General features: G+C 39.8%; 2 protein-coding genes across 3 annotated transcripts; both read left to right on the forward strand.

Moving 5' to 3' along the window:
• The first annotated feature begins 2606 nt into the window (after window positions 1-2606).
• HRH4 (histamine receptor H4) lies at window positions 2607-14473 on the forward strand. 2 transcript variants are annotated; one of them, XM_058035187.1, is made up of 4 exons: window positions 2607-3136; window positions 5652-5818; window positions 8391-9189; window positions 14384-14473. In XM_058035187.1, the coding sequence occupies exons 1-3, from the start codon at window positions 2890-2892 to the stop codon at window positions 9183-9185; spliced, it is 1209 nt and encodes a 402-aa protein (XP_057891170.1). In that variant the 5' UTR covers window positions 2607-2889; the 3' UTR covers window positions 9186-9189; window positions 14384-14473. The 2 variants fall into 2 exon arrangements, with proteins under 2 accessions (XP_057891170.1, XP_057891161.1); XM_058035178.1 differs by lacking the exon at window positions 14384-14473 and having other exon boundaries at window positions 8391-11893.
• Window positions 14474-14480: 7 nt separating this feature from the next.
• LOC131090081 (histamine H3 receptor-like) lies at window positions 14481-20872 on the forward strand. Its single transcript, XM_058035199.1, has 3 exons — window positions 14481-14727; window positions 17312-17478; window positions 19206-20872. The coding sequence occupies exons 1-3, from the start codon at window positions 14481-14483 to the stop codon at window positions 19989-19991; spliced, it is 1200 nt and encodes a 399-aa protein (XP_057891182.1). The 3' UTR covers window positions 19992-20872.
• The last annotated feature ends 894 nt before the right edge of the window (window positions 20873-21766 follow it).

Genomic DNA, 21766 nt, shown 5'->3' on the forward strand with positions numbered 1-21766 from the left:
GCCTGTGCAGTTCCTGATCAGATGCTAGATAGGGGCTGCTTGGTTACGCATGGAAGCCTGAACATGGGCAGTGAGCTAAAAAATGTGATGAAACTACTGCAGAATCTCTTTGAGGATTGTTCTGTGATGGTTGGCACACCAGGAGCTTATTGAAAATATGAGAATTTCATGTTTCATAATGAAAGGAACCAGTGAAATAGACCATACAGTGAGTGAACAAGATGAATCCCCATCTTGCTTTAAAATGTCTGAAAATGGACCATCAGAGTGGAAATGCATTTTTGTTTTCACACAATTTCTTTCAGAGAGAGCATGAAGTACTGTCTAACTGTCTTGTGGACACTTTTGGTTAGAGAAGTTACAGTCCCTTCCTATTTTTGTTTGCAAGCATTTCCTAAGTTTAAACTTCCTTTATTCTAAGAAGTAGATACAGGACAAAGAGATTACAAAAATGTCTCACAACAACTCTTTAAAAATTCTTCTGGGACATTATTTTTAATGCTAAACTGAAGCAGCAGATTTTCACCATTTTTATTATCAAGTACTGTAAGGTTTTTAAGACATACTGCTCACTTGTGGAAGAGTTACAAATTTCATTACCTGGCAAAAGAAAAAAAGAAAAGAAGGATGATAGAATTAATTTATACCTAAAGTACAATTGCCTGTCATAAAAATATGTCAACAAAAACCAAAACATCGGGAAAGGGTGGCTAGTGGCTTTTATATTTTGGCCACTCAGTTTTAATATATTTTTAATTTCTTGGTTTTGTTTTGTTATTCTGAAAATGAATCAAGAGTACAGCTGAACGCAGGTTAGTCGTTACAGCATTAGAGTTTCCCACAAGGTAGTATCAGAATGATTTTTTTTTTTTTGTGTCTCAAACATAAATGAGCAGACTAAGATATCTGCTGTCTGATTGGAGTACTTCATTAGCTGAGTATCTTCTGAAGAACTGCTTGGTGGTTTCAGTGTCAGTCATTTCCTCTAAAGGTCCTGCATGCGTCTGGAAATCTTCCATGCTTAAATATGAAAAGTCACATTCTTAAAATCTTAACTTTTAAAAGTGAAAATAATTGTCTTTCTTACAGCAGAATACCAATTCTGGAGTGTTAGTAATTTCTTCATATTGCAGGTAATTCAGGGTGGTAGTTCTACTGTTTAGTATGTGTTTAATGTGGGGGAAAGAAGGATGATAAAGATGAGACATTTACTTGTGAATCCTTTTGGAGTGTTCATCTTTGCTATATATTTATTGCCTAGCATGTCTATTTTAGTAGAAAATGGAAGCAGTTTAGTTGCTGCTTCAATATTTTTCTAGCTGGACATGTTCTAGACTGATTTAATCCTTGTCATTGCCACACACAGAGAAAAATTCTGCTAAAAGCTCATGAAGTGGATCTCCTATCGAATTTCACTTCAAATGTGTAGATGCCTTGCAACACACAGGCTTTCCAAGCATGGTGTGGAGGAATTGAGTATTTAAGATTACAAGAAATCAAGTTAGATCTAAGATCCAATAAGAAATTCTGAGGGAGGGAGGGAGGGAGAATACAATTAGGAAGCTATATATTCCAGAAAAGCACTCTGAGATTTAAGCCATGTGGCAAGGTCAGCTGGCTCTCATGAACAACAGTGAAACTGCTGATTTTTGTTTTGGAGCTTCAGTATGGCTAGCAGAAGAAAAGCCACTGGTATTACTTAGTAATAGTGCCACAGTGTATTTTCTGCAGTACCTGGACACGAAATAAAGCTGAACCAGTGATGGATGCACATACTGTGAAGATATATGCATGGATAATAAAGTTTTTTATTTTTGCACTACGGACAGTCAAACATTCAGTAAAAGCACTTGGCAAATGTTAATGAATTTGTTTCCACAACTGAAGCAAACATATGACAGCCAACATTTTTCAAATTTAAGTATTTAAAATTAGACACCAAAATGTTTTTAGAACCCATGATAAAAATGATCAAATTTTTACAACTGTAGAATACTTACAGCTCTCTGCAAGTGGCTCCATTACTAATACAAAATATAAGAATTTGTGGAAGACACACAGTTTTTCCCACCAATGTGGAAAGAAAGGCCTCATCCTGTTAAAGTTAATTGCCAAACTCTCATTCTCATTCAGGGAGTCCATATTTAGTTCCTGGGTTCTGGGGAAACAGCAGCTGGTGATGTGTTCCTGAAGCTGCTGCTGAGATTTTTGAAACTGATTTCAGTGAGAGTTTTGAATTTATCTCTGAGGGTTGGATCATTACAGGTAACTGGTCTGGTAAGTAACTGTATGCATACTTACATCGTATCTGTTTTCAGCCGCAGAGTGCACAAAAAGGAGAACAGCAACCATGCCTTTCCTCAGCAAAAAGTATCAATATAGAGATAGAGAGGGGCCAACGGCTTGCTGAATTGCAACAATGTCAGATAAACAAGGATGAAGTTAAAAAGTAGTTTAAATTCTCATTATGATATGTACACAGGTTGAAGAAAAAAAAATTAGAAAGTGTTGTGTATAATGGTAGCAAGCAAAACACATGAGGAAGGGAGGGAGGGAGGGAAGCAAGAGGGGAACCTCAAATCAGCCCTCCTGACCTCCACAGATAAGGATCATGTTGCTCAAAGAACTTGCATTTTAAAATACGAGCTTGAAAAAACGGTATATTTCTTAACCAGAACTCTGCTAGAGTTCTGCTTTAAGAGACTCTTAGGAAAGCTAGATTTATCCAGTATCAAAAGCTTTTTATTTTTTCCCCTCCTGAGAAATTTTTTTTGGGCGCTTATTGGATTTTTGACCCATCCTATTTTAACTCCTTATGAATCTCAACCTTTTGGATAACTTTGCCAGACACAACTTCCTTCCCAGACTGACCTGGCCTGGACACCCACCATGCACAACAGCACCGCCGAAATTCCGCACGCTGCTGAGACGCGTAACGAGACTTGGTCCAGCCAGGCACCGAGCTCTGAGTTCTCCCTGGGTGTGTTGGCACTGCTGGCTTTCCTCATGGTGTTGCTGTGTCTGGTGACCATCCTTGGCAACATGCTGGTGATCCTTGCTTTCATTATGGACAGGAACCTGAGGCATCGGAGTAACTATTTCTTTCTGAATCTTGCTGTTTCTGACTTTGCAGTGGGTAAGTGAGAGCTGTGGAGCCATGTGCTAATTGTGCTGTAGGACTCATAGGAGAAGCACTGGTGTTTACTTTCTGTGTGTTTTCTTCTGAGAGAACTACTTCCCAGCTGTGTCTGGGGGAAGGATGGGGAATGGTGGAAGCTGCATGAAGTGTTTCAGCAGGCTATCATTTTTTAGAAAATAAAGGATGCTTTGTATAATGTTTCAGGATAAAATATTACTATGGGAATTTTATGGTCTAACAAAGAATGGGAGCTGCTTGTGAAGAGTTTTGGCTGAAATTTAGATGGTCTAATCAAATACAGCCTACATTGTCCGACAGCTCTTGCATACATGATCAATATCTTCTCTTTCAGTCTGCTATCACACAATACAGATCATTACCTGATATTTGTTAGTAAATAGCAATGAATGCTATTTTTAAGCATTTTGCTGTACATGCTCTATATAGAGAAATACCTTAGGAATATGTGTTTGTAAAGGCAAATAAAAATTACAAATAAAGCAATTTTTAAGAAGTTTGATGCTACATGTGTATTTATACATAGGGACACATTTAGTTTTGAAACTTTTACAGAGAAAAAGTACAATTAAAACAGGAGTATGATGTTCAGTTGGAGGCTGAGCTATTGCAATATTCTGTGAATTGTTGGGTGTCTTTCCAAAAACCTTGGTTAAATTATTGAGTGTGTAGAATGATGGTTTTAAACAGTTGTGGCTATTTAATGAAATCTGCATCCTGACTTGTCATATCACAATAATTTTAAAGTCCACTTTTAAGAAGTATACTGAAAGAGCAGAAGAAACTTTTTTTACAAATTTTTTTGCCAGTGCCAGAAGTTCTGTCAGGGGCACAGCTTCTAAAAGTCCTGTCCTTGTCATGTCCATATCTTCTTGCATAATGTTTTGATGCCTCCCTGCATATGCTTGATGACTTCTTCCAGCTGATTTCTCCCTTGCTGTGCTACAGAGCTCTTGCTGCCTGTTCTCCAGTTACAGTGCACCGGAAAAAAATAGAGCAGTGAGCAGAAAACCAGTGGACAAACTGATGTTCTCTCATTTGACTCACCATCCAGCATCATACTTAACAAACACCAGCCCTAGCTGAGAACTACAAAGTAAACAACTTCTCTGCCAAAGAAAGAAGTACAGCTTACTTGGCATTTCCTACTTTCCATGCTTTTTTGTTTAGCGATATTATGTTTACCTGAATGTCTAGTTTTTAATTATAAATTTTGTTAAAAGCTTTGCCTTTGCCTTAGTTTGACTTTAGAGTCAAACTGATTTGTATTTTTGTAGCTATATAATTATGCCTAAATTATCCTTGCTTTCTTCTTGATCTAAATTGCTAAAAGCTTACAGAATCATTTACTTATTCTTTTAACATATCTAATCTAGCTGCTTTTGACATTCAGCAATTTTTGCTTTTTCTCGGTGCTTCAGTACCTATAGCTGGGTTTGAATAGAGACCTCTTGATTCTTAGTACAGGGAGAATAACAGGAACCATAAGATTTTTATGGAAATAGAAACTTTCAAGATACTGTTACAGGAGTACACACTGTTAGGAGGTAAATCTAAAGTTGAAACCAGGTTTTTTCCTGATGTGAATGTTTACTCAAAAGACAACATGCTAATTGCTCTGTAAATGCAGTGATTCCATTTTGTTGCAGCCTTGTTGCTGTTCACTGCATTTCTGCATCCCAGTTGACTGCACTGTTAGTTCTTCAGCCTCCCAGGGATGTGTTGTAATTCTGTGTAGGGTGATCATCTCAAAATCCATTAAAATGAGGTCATATTGGCACTTTCACAACATTTGGATTTAGCACCCTAAATTTAGGTAGCAATGGATGTGGGTGGATCACTTGTGTTCCCACAGTCTGGGGTGTTCCCATAGATAATATCCTATCAGCTTGCCCCTGAAAAGTAGTTATTATCAAGATTTAAGATGAGGCAAAAGGTTAGGCTGGGTGTATTTAATTAACTGTGCTGTTCTTGTCAGCATTTTGATCATATAGTTTTTAAAATTAGTCCAAAACTTGTATTTCTGTAAGAAGTTAACTTCTGGAACATTTTCCAACACCTATGCTTCTAAGAGGATAGAAGCATGGCAATTGGATAATTTGTTATAGAAAACAGTGAATAGAATTGGCAATTGGATAATTTGTTATAGAAAACTTTTGGAGAAAGGTGCTTTGGTTTGTTTTAATTTCAGCAGATAACACAGAAGAGTGTTTACTTCAGCAGGTAGAGCAGTCAACTGCTCCTTTCAGCAGGTACTGTTAATTGGAGAGGTAACAATGATACATAATAAACATGATACACCTTTCAGTCACATAAGAATGTGACTAGTACCTAGTTTGTAGTAAAGGTTTTTCAGTTGCAGGGTAATACAAAGCCATCTATGTGGCAATTCCAGCCAGTATTGATCAATCTTTTGTCAGATACTGCAGAAATATGTCTCTGCTCTCATGCAGTGCAGTGCTGACTGACGTGTGCATTTGGTTTCTTTTCACAGGTGTGTTCTGTATGCCGTTGTACATCCCTTACGCCCTGACAGGAACATGGCAATTGGGAAGGAGCCTGTGCAGGCTCTGGCTGGTCATGGACTATCTCATGTGCACAGCTTCAGTGTTTAACATCGTCCTTATCAGCTACGACCGTTTCCTGTCAGTTACAAAAGCTGTAAGGCTAACATTTCTATTTATTGCTTTCTGTATGTTGGGATTTCTATAAAACTCAGAGCGTTTCACAATTGACACTTTGAGCTAAATGGTGCTTTATTATTGGTACCCTTTTTTAATAGAGAAATTATGATGCTTCAATGTTGTGTTGGGACTTAGGACATTGCCTTGCTGTGATTTCAATGTTACCCTCGTGCCACCTGCACTAAAAGTTATTTAATTACACTATTAATTACACAGGAGATGGGAAGGTCCAGGTGGGAAAGAGACAGCAGGCATGTGGACAACTTGGGCTTTGGCCATTAGAAGAGTTGGTGGGAATGAAAACTAGGTTGAGTCAAGGATGTGCTTAGGCTTGGATAGATTTTGTAAGAAGAGCATTTGGAGAGACAGTGAGATGGACTGAGTGAAGATCAGATGAGGATCTAAATTACTGCAGGGGGTGATTGACATGTGCTGACAATGAGCAGTTGAGTGGAAACTGATCCCTTGAAGCAAAAAGAAGAATGAATCAAAATATATGGAGAGATAAGAGAAGTCTCTTGAATGTTGTCGTTCTTCTGTTTCAGAAGATAGCCAAGGAATCAAGTAAGAAATATTATTCACCATTTCTAAGCTCAGCTTGATGTTTGGTCATAGAATCTGAGAATGGTTTGGAAGAGACTTTAAAGATTATCTGGTTCCAACTCCCTGCCATGGGCAAGGACACCTTCCACTAGACCAGGTTGCTCAGAGCCCCGTCCAACCTGGCCTTGAGCACTTTCAGGGATGGAGCATCTACAACGTCTCTGCTCAGCCTGTTCCAGTGCCTCACCATCCTCATAGCAAAGAATTTCTTTCTAATATCTGACTTAAGCCTACTCTCTTTTGGTTTAAAGCCATTGCCCCTTGTCCTATCTCTGCTTGCCCTTTGGATCCTGGGAAGCTGCAGTCAGGTCACCCCAAAGCCTTCTCTTCTCCTGGCTGATGAGCCTGCTTGCTTCAATGACATGTTTCATATTTCATGCTTCTCATTTGGGAGGTGCTGGTACAGTACCTAATCACTTTCTCTTCTTCCCTAGTGGTGTGGTTTTTACAAGTTGGTTTTTGCTAGTTTGTTGGTTTTTTGGTTTTTTTTTAAGCTGAAGAGTAAAGTATAAGAATCCCCATTAACGAAGCTGCAGAGCTCAGAATAAGAATAATGTGAAATAAAAGGGCCTCTGTAACCTAGTTGAGATCCATGTTCTTGTGCCATTGCTGATGGTCTCCATTTACATGATCACATTCTGGTTTTCTTCTTTAGGGTATTAGGATGGAATGAGTCTAGGAATGTGTAACAGGGCTGTTATCCAAAGAAAAGACACCATGCTTCCTCAGAGACTTGGGATCTACCTCTGCCTCTGCTGCAAACTTAGCCTGTTGTCAGGTTCCAGTCACTCCAGACTTAATAATTTGTGAAGCTGTGCTCAGCTTCCTGTTTTCTGCCTCTAAATTGAGCTGCTTGTCTTGCACAGGGTGGCAAATTCATTACTGCAGATCTGGAGCTGTGCACAGAGCTAATATGGTGCTTTAAGATGTAGAGGAGTCTGAATTTTCAGGCTACACATATTTAAAACAGAGAATCCAAACCAATGTGCATAATCCTGAACTACTGTTCTGATACTTGCTGGTGAAATAGGGACAATGCCCTTTGTGTGCAGTGAGGCTGTGAAGGTGCCATTCATTATTACTTGTGTACCATGCAGATGCTTTTCTAATGAACAGTATTGGAAGCTGATGAGGAAGGCAGCAGTTTTGGGAAAAGCCTGAGATGTCAAATGTTGAACAGTATAGAGGAAATAAAATTGTCCAGCTCTTCATTAACTTATCTTCTTGTGCTATGAAAGATGGAGGGGACCAAGAGTGTGAATGGGGTTATTACAGGGTGGGCTTAGCTCTTGTATTTCCTAACCCTGGATGATTTTATTTTAATTCTTAATGTGCTGTCTGGGTAGACATAAAAGCATCAAGATTTTCAGTAGTGGAATGAACTGTTTACAAGGTAAGGCTAACATTAAAATAGAGTGATTCAATGAGGCAGGGGATGTTACAGTGTATGTCTGGGATAGATTTTTCTGCTATGGCAAGAGGAAACAGTATGAGAAATTATATTATCTGGTGTTTGCAGTCTCACATGGCAAACTGTCTAATATAGAAGGCTTCTTCTTTTGCTGGGCATGTAGGAACTCCCACAGCTGCTTTCACTCTCTGAGCCTGGGCTGATGAATCATAAACCTATTTCTTACCAATTCCTTATTGCTACTTTACTGTGTGGTGGAAACAAGATATGTCCTTTCATACCTGGAAGTCAAATGATAATTTAGCCATCATAATTTCTGCTCCTCTCCTATGTCCAGTATTAAAATAAATCACAGAGCTACAATGTAAGGAGAACAAGACTAGCAGTTTTTCAGAACCTTACATAGTGAGGATGTCTTAGGTGTCTGGGGAAATACAGAACAAATACTATATTTGGCTTGATTACATTTGGTTTTTTGACATAACTTCCCCCAAAATGTTGTCTGAATATGTGACATGTCCTTTTCCCCTCGCAGGTATCTTACAGAGCCCAGCAGGGAATAATGTCCAGCTCTGCCATCAAGATGGTGGCCATCTGGGTCTTAGCATTTCTCCTGTACGGCCCAGCCATCCTGTTTTGGGAGCACGTGGCCGGACACAGTGTGGTGCCTGTGGATCAGTGCTACGCCGAGTTCTTCCACAACTGGTACTTCCTCCTGTGTGCCTCCACCCTGGAGTTCTTTGTGCCCCTGCTCCTGGTGACCTACTTCAATGTGCACATCTTCCACAACATCCAGCGGCGCCAGCGGCGCGGCAGCGTGCAGGACTGTGAGCATGCCAGGAGGAGCAGCCTGTCCTGGAGGTTCTGTGGCTTGCCAAGGCCAGGGGCATCATCTCCTTCGTCAGAAGCAGAGGACAGTGTTTCATCACTAACGAAGTCGTGGAGACCAGCAATGGTGGCCAATGGTCCATCTCGAACAGAGACCAGTTCTACAGCTCTCAAAAGGAACTTTTCTGCTTCTTTCTGTTCAAGTTCTGGATCAAAACTGCAACGGGACAAGAAAATAGCAAAGTCCCTTGCCATAATTGTCTGTGTGTTTGCCATTTGCTGGGCCCCATACTCTTTATTAATGATTATCCGTGGGGTCTGCCAAGGAAAGTGCATCCATAAGTCCCTCTATGAAGCAACGTTTTGGCTTTTGTGGATCAATTCCTCTTTGAACCCATTTCTTTACCCTCTCTGCCATATGAGGTTTCGAATGGCTTTTCTGAAGATATTATGTCCCAAAAAGTTTGCAGCATTGAGATCTGGTAACACGCCTTCTATTTAGCGAGGTAAAAGGAATGTCTTACAGATAAGGTTCCTCTGTCATTTAGTGATACCTTTTCATATGTGTCATTGGCACAAATAGAGAAAAAAACTGTTTGTTTACTAATGACATTGTTTAAGAGTGCAGCAGAGTTATGTAGTTGCCCCAGTATTGCTAATTTTCGGGATCTCATTTTTGGTTTTGCTGGTATGATGCTAGATTAATTACCATCTAGTGGATTGAAAAGAATAATGAGCTTTGCTGAATGTTCTCTTGCTTTGTGGGTGTGAGGTATATTTTTTTCTTTCTCTTTTTTTTCTTTCCTTTGTTTAATATATAGAGCTGGCACTGTGAAAGAACTCTGCTCTTGCTATTTTCATAGAGAGTCACTGGAGGGAGATACTTGTTCATGTATGTGCTGAATTAAAATTTATGTTCTATTTATGAATCTAAAGCTGTCAGTGAAGAAGTAATACTACTACATTTTTCAAAGATTGTAAAAATACTCACAGAAGCAGTATATTTTCATATCATAAACTATTATGAAGACAAGAGAGTGCCCTCTCCTTGTTAGAATCCCCACAGCGAGCAATATGCAAGTGAATGGACTGCCTAACCTGCCATATCTGTCTTTTTCAAGTTTAAATGTAGCTCATACCTGGCATTGCAGGACAAAGTACATGTAAGTTAGTAATTCTGAATGATTTTCAGAGAATGAAATTTTCCATGCTATGAGAATTTTGAGACTGGTTATCAAAAGTGTCAGACACAAATGGTTGTTAGTCTTTTCACCTATACTGTTTTTTCACCTGACATTGGCTGCCCCTTTGGTCATGCTTTAATGATATTTAGTGCCAGATCTGTGCACTATGTGATTGCCTAAAAGATAGGCCAGGCTTGGGCACGTGATCACATTCCTGTTGAATTAGCAGAGCAAGCAATGCTAAGTTCATACTGGATTTTTGATTTTGGCTGGCTGTGCAAGAATAGACAATAGCCTCTCTGGTGTAAAGCTTTGCAAGGGCAAATATATTCCATCAAAATGTCTGGAACAAATTTGATCTGACAGAGTGATTTTTTATACTAGATCAGTGCTTTATGTCCTGTTACTGTGACATTATATGGATTTTCTCTGCCACAGAACAAATATCAAACTTGATTTTTTCAATTAGGGAGCAAGGGCCATATTCACTGCTATAGAATGAGGTTTACAGAGGTCTGGAAGCTGATACAGAGATGTCTTAAGCTGCTCTTAACAAACAAAGCAGTTGAATGTCCAGTGCTGAAAGGAGTGAGTAAATGTCTTGGAGGAAGCAATGGAGCTTGATTACACCCCATTCCATGTGCCAAACTTTCTTACCATGTGTTGAGTGTTGCAACTCACCCAGAAGGCTTTCATGGATGGGTAAGTGAGAGTCACTGGCTGCATTTTTTTCTCTCCTTTTGTGTAATTTTATTCCTCTTTGTTTATAAATATAATAATGTATGAAATATTGAAAGAGAAATCTGATGCACAGAACAATGAAGAGCAGTAGTCAATTTAAATGGTTTTTAATCTAATTTGAAATTTGCTGTAGGAGTGTTGCCATAACAGAGTATTCCTTTGCAAACACAATTCAAATGCATGGAAGCAGCTTAATGATAGCACAAAAGTTGATGGCTTTGAAGAGCTAGAATGTCTTTTTGTTCAGAGGTCTGGAACTGAAGGCTTCTCTTGCCAGTTTTCACACTGCTGGAAGATTATCTTTCACCATTCATTCTCTCTATGCTTCCTTGCCTCGCATGGATAGTGTTACGGATTGTGAGCCTAATGGCTAGGAGAGGTGCAGCTTCAGGAGGAGGTCATTGATTCAGCACAAATGTTTTTACTGTCATGAGCTGTGGTGCAGGCATAGATTTTGTGGGGTTTGCTTTTCTGTGATGCTTAAAAAAATCTAAACACACACACAGAGTTAAAACATTTATAGAAGAGCTCGTGTACTAAACATCTGTTAAATAGAGAAACTGAAGATGGGCCCAAGACAAAAATGTGTTTGTGTTGTCTGCATTCTATCCCTATGCTTTTAGTATAAAAATTCAGTTTGCATTTTGTGCTAAAAGAATGTATTGTTCATTTTGGAAAAACAACCTACAAAATTATTACCTAGATAAACTAGATAATCCACGTTTTTTCCAGCAGTGCTGGAAAGCTAGTTAGTCAGGGAATTTGCCAGGCAGCACAATCTGCAGCGAATTTGAAACAACATAGCATGGTGAAACTACTAGAGATCAGTGTTTTTCAGAGTCTGTTTTACACACACACCATTCAAACTGTTTTCTCATGTCACTCCCGCGCATTACATGCATTTGTTGTGTTTTTCTAATTGTTGAAAATTTTGCTAAGTTGTCCCAGAGCAAGTCAAGCACTGGGTTGCTGTGCCCACCACTTTAGGTCAGTGGCATCATAAATATTCTCCCTTGTAAATTACAAATGAGTCATTTTTCAGGGTTATGGTATGATACTTATTCAGGATTTGTTCTTATGCCCCCATTGAAGTGGATGTTTCTTGACAAACGGTTTTCTAACCCAGATCTCTCTAACCAGTCACTCATCCATTTCACTATTTCATGTCCTTAAATTTTCTTCTGTCTTTGCAGATGTTCAGTAGGCCTTCTAAATACATGGTGACAGTAGCAATATGAGCTTCAACTTTGTGGGCTTCAACTCAAACCACACCACTTTTTTTCTAATCTGACCCTCTCATATTTAAAAGAAAAAAACACACTCAACAAATAAAAATACTTGTTGGAAGAAATTGTGTTATCTTTTTTTTGTTTATTTCTGAAACAAATATTGAACACTAATGATTCTCCTAATGTCCATGTCCTTTACTTTCCAAAGGAAATACCACATAGATTTCTCCCTGAGTGCCACACAGAACTATGATTAAAACTGCAACGTTTGATTTATTCCCTAATTATAAAGGCAAATGACTACATTCCCCTTGTCCACTAATCCAGTAATTTTATCAAAGAAGACAACCAAGTTGCTCAGGCATGATTTACCCTTGGTAAGTCCATGCCAACTGTTCCCAGTCACCTTCTGCTCCCCCAGGTCCTCAGAAACACCTTTCAAGGGGACTCACTCCATTATTTTCCCAAGAACTAAAGACAATCTGACCTCTTGTCCTTGTGGCAGCATTTGAAAATCAGTTTTCTGATTTTCTTCTTTCTTCAGTGGTTGGGAATCTTCCTTTATCTCCATGACCATTCTAAGAGGATAGAAAGTGGCCTTGCAAAGGTGGTAGCTGGTTCTCTTGACAGCACAGTGGGTTCCATGGACTTTTATGGGTCAAGTCCCCTCAAGCAATCCTGTTTTATTCTCACCTGCTTGTGACAATTCTCATCCTTGAACTCATTCACTAAGCATGGAGGAAAGGGAGACCTAGATAGTGATGAATGAAGCTAAGAAAGCATTGGGTACCTCAGCCTTATCTGCACCTGCTGTCACTGGATTACTGGTCCCATCCAGCAAGCTACCAATGTTTTTATCATTCACCATTTTGCTCCTAATGGGGTGGCTGAAGTTCTCCATGTTGTTTTTGATGTCCTTTACAAACATCAACTATAGGTGAGCTTTTGTTTTCCTAATATAATTCTTATGTTGCCAGACAACGTTTCTAAATATCTCTTTTGTATTCTGTCCCTCCTTCAAACTCATTCATGTTCTCTTTTCACATTGTAGTCTCCAGGGTTAGCTACTGTCATGATACATCTTCTTGTTTTCTTGAGAGCTGGGATGGACTATTCTTGTGCAAGGACGTTGCTGTCCTTAGAGGCCTGCAGCTTCCTTGAGCTCCTTGTCTTTTGGATCTGCTCCCGTGGGATTCCCACTACCACTTTCCTAAATGGAAATCTGCTCACCTGAAGCCCATGGTCTGCACTGCTGCTCTCCTTCCTCATCCTGTTTAGTATCTTGAGTTCCACTTCCTCATCATCACTAGATCTGAGTCTGGCACTGACAGCACATCCCCATACAGCCCCTCTTTACCACTGAGCAGATGTTTCAGTTGTGCATCACCCCCATTAGCCCACGCAGAATTTGTGTCTGAAAGTTCCCCCTGACAGCCTCCAGGAACCCTGTTCACTGCTAGACCTGTTGTGTTGCACTTCCAGCAGATGCCATGAACACTGAAACTCCTAACTAAGAAGTGGGTTCTGTGGTCCAGAAGCTTCCTTGAATTGCTTAAAGAAGACTTCATCACCTCCCTCACCCTGAGCTCTGCAGTGTGCTCTCACCATAATGTCACCCATGTCAAGCGTGGCTTGGTAACTGCAAGATCTAGTACTTCCCCTTTGCTTCCCAGGCTGCAGCTGGGCACACACACCTAAGGCAGCTGGGTCTCATTGCCACATTTTGCCATTCCTGAGGTCTCTTCTTTTTCTGTCATGCTACACCTTTTGCTTTAATGGCTCTTTACAACATAATTCCCTCTGTTCCTCAGTATGGTAGCAGTGCACTGCATCTTTCCTCCCCACATTTTGCCCACTCTCTCTTTCCTTGTTTCTTGCCCTATGTCTTCCCAAGTACCTGGCATTATGGCTGCAGCTTGAAATGCTGGTCACTCAAGGGTGCTATGGTGCTACACAGTCAGTGAGTGTCAGCCACAGCCATGGCCTACCAAATTCTGTGCACTTCCACCAAAATAAATGGAATTGGGATGAGGAAGGGGTGTCTTTGGCCCACACCATAAAGACTCCAAAGTCCAAGTATTTGTTATGCCCAGAACTTCTGGTTAGGGTGAGCTGAAGAGGTACTGATGATGTTTCTGCTGCATGGAACTGTATTACAAATGCTCTGTAAACAGCAACACTAAGAAATATCTCTCTGTTATTAACTGTAAGATTTAGAAAGTTGTGTAGCAGCAAGTGCAAAAGTGTTTACATTTTACTGTAAGGGAAATAGAATTGTAATAATTTTAATCCTGTTCACCACTGTGGAAGTGAAAATGAGATATGGCTTCAGCACAATTTGATGTGCAAAACCACTCACACATTGCTAATATGCAAACTGCTTGACTGTGAGAAGAGTTGTTCCATGTCCAGGAAAGAAACTGATTGTGAGGTGTCTTTTCTAAGGCAAATAGGTACATTCAAATCAAGAAATGTCAGAGAACCCAGGTCTTCACTTTTGTATTACATTTTTTTGATACTGTGAATATTTTCTTTTTATGTTTCAGTATTCAGCCCAGCCTGTTGATAGACTTATCTCAACCTTTTGGATAACTTTGCCAGACACAACTTCCTTCCCAGACTGACCTGGCCTGGACACCCACCATGCACAACAGCACCGCCGAAATTCCGCACGCTGCTGAGACGCATAACGAGACTTGGTCCAGCCAGGCGCCGAGCTCCGAGTTCTCCCTGGGTGTGTTGGCACTGCTGGCTTTCCTCATGGTGTTGCTGTGTCTGGTGACCATCCTTGGCAACATGCTGGTGATCCTTGCTTTCATTATGGACAGGAACCTGAGGCATCGGAGTAACTATTTCTTTCTGAATCTTGCTGTTTCTGACTTTGCAGTGGGTAAGTGAGAGCTGTGGAGCCATGTGCTAATTGTGTTGTAGGACTCTTAGGAGAAGCACTGGTGTTTACTTTCTGTGTGTTTTCTTCTGAGAGAACTATTTCCCAGCTGTGTCTGGGGGAAGGATGGGGAATGGTAGAAGCTCCATGAAGTATTTTAATTGCCCAATATATCTCAAAGTATGTTATAATGAGAAATGCATTCTTTTTCATACCCATACTTCTAATGTTGCTTCAAAAAAAAGTAGTGACTATTACATATGAATACTTATTGAAGAAGTTGTTTGCTGCAGTTTATGATTTACCCTTGTCTTTCCAAACATAAGGTGTTCATCACACACTTCAGAACAGGCGACACATATTTGGCAGCTATGTGTGATACATCCACGTAAATGAATTACTTCTCTACATAGTACAAATGGTTTATGAATGTTATTACACTACAGCAAGACACTTTATCACCCTGAGTTTTTACTGGCTTCCGCTTAACACAGGCTATTGATCCGATGGGTTGTTTGATACCAGTTTGACCCCTGCTGGCGTCCCTCATCTATATTCCTAATTGGTCCCCTCTTCCCACAGTGTCACTGCAGAACTCCAGGAGAGTTTGTTGCTGGAGCTGCCATGGGTCCAGTCCTGGCTTGTGATGCCAAGCAAGGTGATGGTGGAGTGAACGCCTTTTGCAGCACTCCTCCACGGCTGAAGCCAGGGAAACAGCCCATGTGGCAGAGAAATCCACAAAACCATAGTTCTGTGGCAGATGTGCCAGCAAATGTCTTGACTTAAGGCTGGCAAGGAGGTACTTCTGCACACACAAAGGCTTTTTCTTCAGGATGGTCACAGAGTATGCACTGAACTGTGAGAAAGGAAATCGTGGCCACAGACCTACTGCACTTCTGACAATACCGTCCCCACAAAATGCTGTTCCTTTGTCAGTGCTGTGTAGGCAAGTGTATTAGTTTAGCCTTTAAGGTTTTCCTTCATTTATACCACTTATAACATGTGCTGCCTTATTCTGAGACTTGCCCCATGGAGCAGAAAATGAAGCCTTTGCTTTCCTGCTAAGGCAGACAATTTGCTGGAGCTGCTATTTCATTGTTCAGGTTGTGTGCAAAAGTCTGTTTCTCCTCATATCTCAAAGTTTAATAAGAGAGTTAAATATCTGCTTTCAGCATCTGTTCTTTGTGGCTGGTGCCTCATGCATTCTTAAGTCAGCCAAGAGGAAATGATTGCCATCAGTATTAGATTGGCCTATACAGACTGTAAATTGAAGATTTTTGTCTCTGATATTGGTCAGGAAATGCTTTATTTTCTGAAATTGTTGTGTTTTTTTTTTTTTTTAATTTATGAAAAGTCTGGAATATTTATGGGGATGTGACTCATGTCTTTTACATCCACCAATTAGTAAAAGTAAGAAAAGCTTCAAATATCAGTGCTTAAAACCTGGGGTTTGCCTCTATATTTATATGCATAGCTAAAAGCAGTCATTACTTTTTGACATGGTGCCAAACATTGATCGCATTGAAGTTTGTGAGAACATTAGCAGTTTTCAGCAAACATGAAAAATGAGTATTTAGTACCAGAGTGATGCTGCTGGTATTTAAGGAATATGTTATTGAAAGTGCTGTGAGCATTTCCCTGTTGATAACAGTCTGGCATCTCATTGCCCAGAGTTTTATTGTCAGTGGACCACATCACCCTGGTTATGTTTAGTAACTTCTAAGATCTTGATGGCTTTGTCAAGAAAGGAGTAATCTGGAGAGTTTTAAATAGAACTTGATGCAATATATAATTTTCTATTTGCCTCTGGTAGTTCAGCATTTTCAGGGACGTAGAATCAGCTATTGCACCACACTTTTGAAAGAATGTTACTGTTAAAATTAAGAAGTTGATGGCTTAAAAATAAAACACAAATATCGCTTTCTTAATTAGGAACTTCAGTGGAAGTTTTTTTGGACAAAACACAAATTTAACAAACCAAAATAGTTCTGGAGTTATTCTCAGGTAAAGAAGAAATGTGAGATCAAAACACCCCTTAAAAAATGAGAGTTTCATACTTCTGCTGTGTCTGCTCTATCTCTGGCAGAACGCCACACAGGCTGCCCAATATATTGTCTTCAGTTTACAAAGGCTGACCAATTTTACAGGAATAACTGCCATTGGCAACATCTGCAGATGTTTTTGAGTGAAAATTCTAATACAGATGAAAGAATTGAGGAAATAAAATGATGAGGTTACCTATCAGAATGCAACCACTGTGCATATATGCTGCAGCACTAACTTTATACCTTTAGAGTCTAAATTGGTTAAACTTGGATTTTCATCCTCAGTAAATCCTTCTTTGCTGAATTGCTTTCAGCTTATTCTCAACAACCAGCATACATAAATCACACTAAGACCTAAGACATAGAAAGTCACCAGCAGATTTCATGAGAATTTAAGAATGTATGTATATAAATTACATACTCACCTTAATAGATTTGTTGATTTTTTTTTTTACCCAAATACCAAAACAGTGTGTCTCTCTGCTTCCAGGAGTTTGCAGTCCCTGTGAACCTCATGGTGTTTTTGTTGTTGCTGTCTGCAGGTGTGTTCTGCATGCCCCTCTACATCCCTTACAGCCTGACAGGGAAATGGCACTTGGGAAGAGGCATCTGCAAGCTCTGGCTGGTCATGGACTATCTCCTCTGCACAGCTTCAGTGTTTAACATTGTTCTTATCAGCTATGACCGTTTCCTGTCAGTCACTAAAGCTGTAAGTAACCTGTTTAGAGCTTCTCTGATTTTTTTCTGTGGATGGTTATATTCACCTACCTCTGCCATGTTGATGAGTATAAGCCCAAATTTAAAGAAGATAATACCTCTCAAAAATATACTGGCATGTGGTGATTATTAGATATTTTGTAGCCAGATGGGGTGAATATTCTACATTGGGCATGCTTTACTGCAGAGCCAGTCAACCAGGAGTTTTCTAACAATTTCTGCTGCAAGCTGCTCTTGTGTTACTGCCTGAGGAAAAACAGTTAAGGGGGTAAAAAGGGTTAGGCAGCTGACTGGTAAAAAAGGGGCAGGGAAAGAGGAAATTCAGAGTAGACTGGATTGGCGTTTGGACCTAAAATCAGGCATGAAAGTTAAATACAGTGGATCTAGGGCAGTAAAATAAAGGACACTGAGGAGAGTGTCTAGACCTGAGATGTGGTCAAAACTTATTCTAATAAGACCAGGAGCAAGAGCAAACAGGCAGAAAGTGGAACAAAGGGCAGACTGCAGTCCCTGCCTCTGGATATGCAGCAATAAACTCCTCTTTGTGTCTGGAGCAGAATCCCAAACTTCAGACACATTCTGCCTCTGCTTTCTGCAGAGAATCCTACATGCCTGGTGTGAGCTTTATGTCTTGGGCCATGCTGAGGGCGGAGGCCAGCATTTCTCACCAGCCACTGGTGGCAGGGAATGTCACAGAGAACTAAAGGTTCCAGCTCTTTTGTGTGTATGAGACTGTCAACATAACTTCATGCAATAGAATTTCAGTCTTATTTGTGGTAATTAATTTAACTTCATATAACTGCCTTCTTATTTTGTTTTGTTATTTTACTTTATTTAAGAAAAAAAAAATATTGGAAATCAAACATCAAAGTTTTTGGTATGTAAGAAACTACGCTGGAAAGCCAAAGACTCAACATTTACAAATTGTAAAATTCAGAGCACCTCTACAAATGCAATTAAGACCTATGGACATTTGTATGACAGTTCTAGTGACATTAACTCAAGCTTTTGTTATCAATTGGATGTCTAAGCTTGCAGAATTATACATTTGTCCTGTGAAAGGGATGAGGCAGAATGTGAGCCACATTGTATCTATATATTCTGCAAATACAGTGAAAAATATGTACTGTCAGTGGAGTGGATGTAGAAGGAAGAAAATGGGTGACTTTTTTAGTTTCATCAGCTAAGGGCTGAGGTGCAGGTGTGGTATCTATTCCTTCATCCTTATGAATTGTGTAGCAAGTAATTTTCTTATAGGTTGAATCTGTGTGTCACCTTTTCTGTTGAGCACCATGATGTGTACAGTTATTTGTTTGTAAAATGCCATAAAAAGCAGTGCAGTTTCCAGTGAGTAGGAGTCATGCTCCCAACAGCTATAAAGTGCTAATTCCTCTGGCACTTCAGACCATAGGTATCTCTAACAGGGCATACCAAATTACTAGGCACTGATGGATAATTGTGTTTTATCCCACGGACCTGGACCCTGACATTAACAATGTTGGGACTCTAATATTACAGTGACATTGACTTGTAGAGAGACAGCCCTATGCTCTGTCAGCATCAATGAAATGAATGTTGCTTGGGGGACCTTCATGTGATCAGCACAGCCACATCTCTGTATTACCAAGCACCTCTTGAGTTCGTCTCCATCTGCTTCTCTTGGTCCCAAGATGGGTCTCTACATGTCTGGACTTTTAATGTTTTTTTTTTCCCTCACAGGTATCTTACAGAGCCCAGCAGGGAATAACATCCAACCCTACCATTGAGATGGTGGCCATCTGGCTACTTGCCTTCCTCCTGTACGGCCCAGCCATCCTGTTTTGGGAGCACGTGGCCGGACACAGCGTGGTGCCTGTGGATCAGTGCTACGCCGAGTTCTTCCACAACTGGTACTTCCTCCTGTGTGCCTCCACCCTGGAGTTCTTTGTGCCCCTGCTCCTGGTGACCTACTTCAATGTGCACATCTTCCACAACATCCAGCGGTGCCAGCGACGCGGCAGCGTGCAGGACTGTGAGCATGCCAGGAGGAGCAGCCTGTCCTGGAGGTTCTGTGGCTTGCCAAGGCCAGGGGCATCATCTCCTTCGTCAGAAGCAGAGGACAGTGGTTCTTCTTCCATGAGACCAAAGAAAGAATCTTTGGGAGCTGACTGCTCATCTCCATCCACCGACAATCCTGTAACCCCAGGAAATTACTTTTCTGTTTCTTTCTGTGCAAAGACCAGATCAAAACTGCAACGGGACAAGAAAATAGCAAAGTCCCTTGCCATAATTGTCTGTGTGTTTGCCACTTGCTGGGCCCCATACTCTTTATTAATGATTATCCATGGGCCCTGCCAGGGAACTTGTGTCCATAACTTCCTGTATGAAGCAACGTTTTGGCTTTTGTGGATCAATTCCTCTTTGAACCCATTTCTTTACCCTCTCTGTCATGTTAAATTTCAAATGGCTTTTCTGAAAATTCTATGTCCCAAAAAGTTTGCAACATTGAGATCGGGTTCTTTTTAGAAAAAAGAAAAACAAGGTCCAAGAGGAGATGGATGAGGGACGTAAGTAGCCACTGTTTGAAATTAGATTTAGTCTTTTCCAGGAGATTAAACTATTTGCAGAATCTAAATAAGCCTTCTGTGAAATGTCCTCCTGCAGACAAATGTGCATGACCAAGGTTTGTGTACTTTTCCCAGCTATTTGAATTGATCAGGTAAAAGCTATTGCCTCTGTCTGACTTTCCCAAGTAGTCTATCCACATTATCTTAATTCTGATTGCTGAAAATGTTGTCTTCAATTGCAGTACCTCTTATATTTGTGTTCACAGATGATATTAGTTAAAAATACAATAAAGTTATATATTACCCTTAGGGTCCATAGTATTCTAAAGTTGCTGTCTTCTCTGTTCTACTTCTTTTGAATGATTTGCATTCAGGACCCAATTTTTGCCTATATGAAACATCCAATGAAGTTATGATTTTTGTTTCCAGGCACATAAAAGGATTACTTCCTTTCACTAAAGGTTTTTGGCCATCAGAAGCAAAGAGGAACTACTTTCAAAAACTTGGATGTATGTGTTCTCTGCAGAAGGGCATTGCTCACTATATTTGTTCAGATGCAGCAGTAGAGAATTCAGGTGTGTAAAGCATTTATGTGGATGTCCAAGTATTCTGCAAGAAACCAGCCTTCTTCAGATGTAGTTTTGAGAGATCATAGAAAGAGAAGTGTTTGTTCTTACTCCCTGGGGGGAAAAATCCAATTCTGTTTCTGTTACAAGCCCTCAGCTGGAGGCTGTGATAAATGGTATATTTCTTACACACTGTGTAAGGCTGTGTTTGTTTTTCTGCATGAGCCAGGAAAATGGCTGGCCTGGATGGCTGCCTGTAGCATGTGTGGTGAGAGCTGAGACAGCTTGGAGGTGATCTTCTTTCCATACTGTTAAGGACTATTTACTTGCATGGCTCTGAAACTACCTGATATTAACTTCCTTATTAAATAAGCAGGCATAACTTTAAAATGTAAATAATTTCTTTTCATCACATGGTCAGTAAGTATAAGACTAGGAAATAAATGGAAGAATGAAAACTAAAGAAATGTGAGAGGTATTTGGTGTCCCTTTTATCTTCTGTTTTTTGGGGGTTTTTTTTGTGTATATTCATATAGTACATTAGTATATTTTACTTTACAGCCTTCTGATTCTTCTTATAAGCTTAACTAATGTTTAATCACCATTTTATGTTTTGTTATACTATATGATAATTTATACTCTTCTACTTATACAAATTAAACATATATTCAGCAATGTAAAAAGTTTTGTCTCTCAAATATGAGATGAAAACTCTAATATTCAATACAAACTACTTTGAAGAGCTGCTTTTTGCATTTGTTATAAGATTTTGGCCAGTGAGTTGGGCTTGTAATTACTGCTAGAAGTCAGCATTTGTGTATCTCCCAACATGTCAAAACACAAAACACAAGAACCACTACACCCACCTGTTGTCTTTAAGTGCAGCATGTACCAGTCTTGCACCTGCAAAGATTTTGTCATTCTTTTAAAATACAACTTGTAAAGTCAGTAGCATTGAGCACGTGCAAACAGATCCTTCTGTGTCAGCTTTTAGAGCAAATCCTCCTCAAAGTTTATAAGACATACTTTTTGACTGTGTCAGCAATAGAGAGTTAAAGATTTCATTCTGGTTAGCTTATCAAACAGATATTTTTGAAATTTAACTATTTCCATATGTAGATAAGAACACATAATCTTATATCTATGATGTGTTACATTTTTTTTCATT

The sequence above is a fragment of the Melospiza georgiana genome, chromosome 1, assembly GCF_028018845.1.
Source record: "Melospiza georgiana isolate bMelGeo1 chromosome 1, bMelGeo1.pri, whole genome shotgun sequence".
NCBI lineage: Eukaryota > Metazoa > Chordata > Aves > Passeriformes > Passerellidae > Melospiza > Melospiza georgiana.

Coding starts and splice junctions, on each gene's coding strand:
- LOC131090081 (XM_058035199.1), top strand. CDS start 14,481: ATGCACAACAGCACCGCCGAAATTCCGCACGCTGCTGAGACGCATAAC. Junction 14,728..17,311: donor TGTTTCTGACTTTGCAGTGG/GTAAGTGAGAGC, acceptor TGCTGTCTGCAG/GTGTGTTCTGCATGCCCCTC. Junction 17,479..19,205: donor TCCTGTCAGTCACTAAAGCT/GTAAGTAACCTG, acceptor TTTCCCTCACAG/GTATCTTACAGAGCCCAGCA.
- HRH4 (XM_058035187.1), top strand. CDS start 2,890: ATGCACAACAGCACCGCCGAAATTCCGCACGCTGCTGAGACGCGTAAC. Junction 3,137..5,651: donor TGTTTCTGACTTTGCAGTGG/GTAAGTGAGAGC, acceptor TTCTTTTCACAG/GTGTGTTCTGTATGCCGTTG. Junction 5,819..8,390: donor TCCTGTCAGTTACAAAAGCT/GTAAGGCTAACA, acceptor TTCCCCTCGCAG/GTATCTTACAGAGCCCAGCA.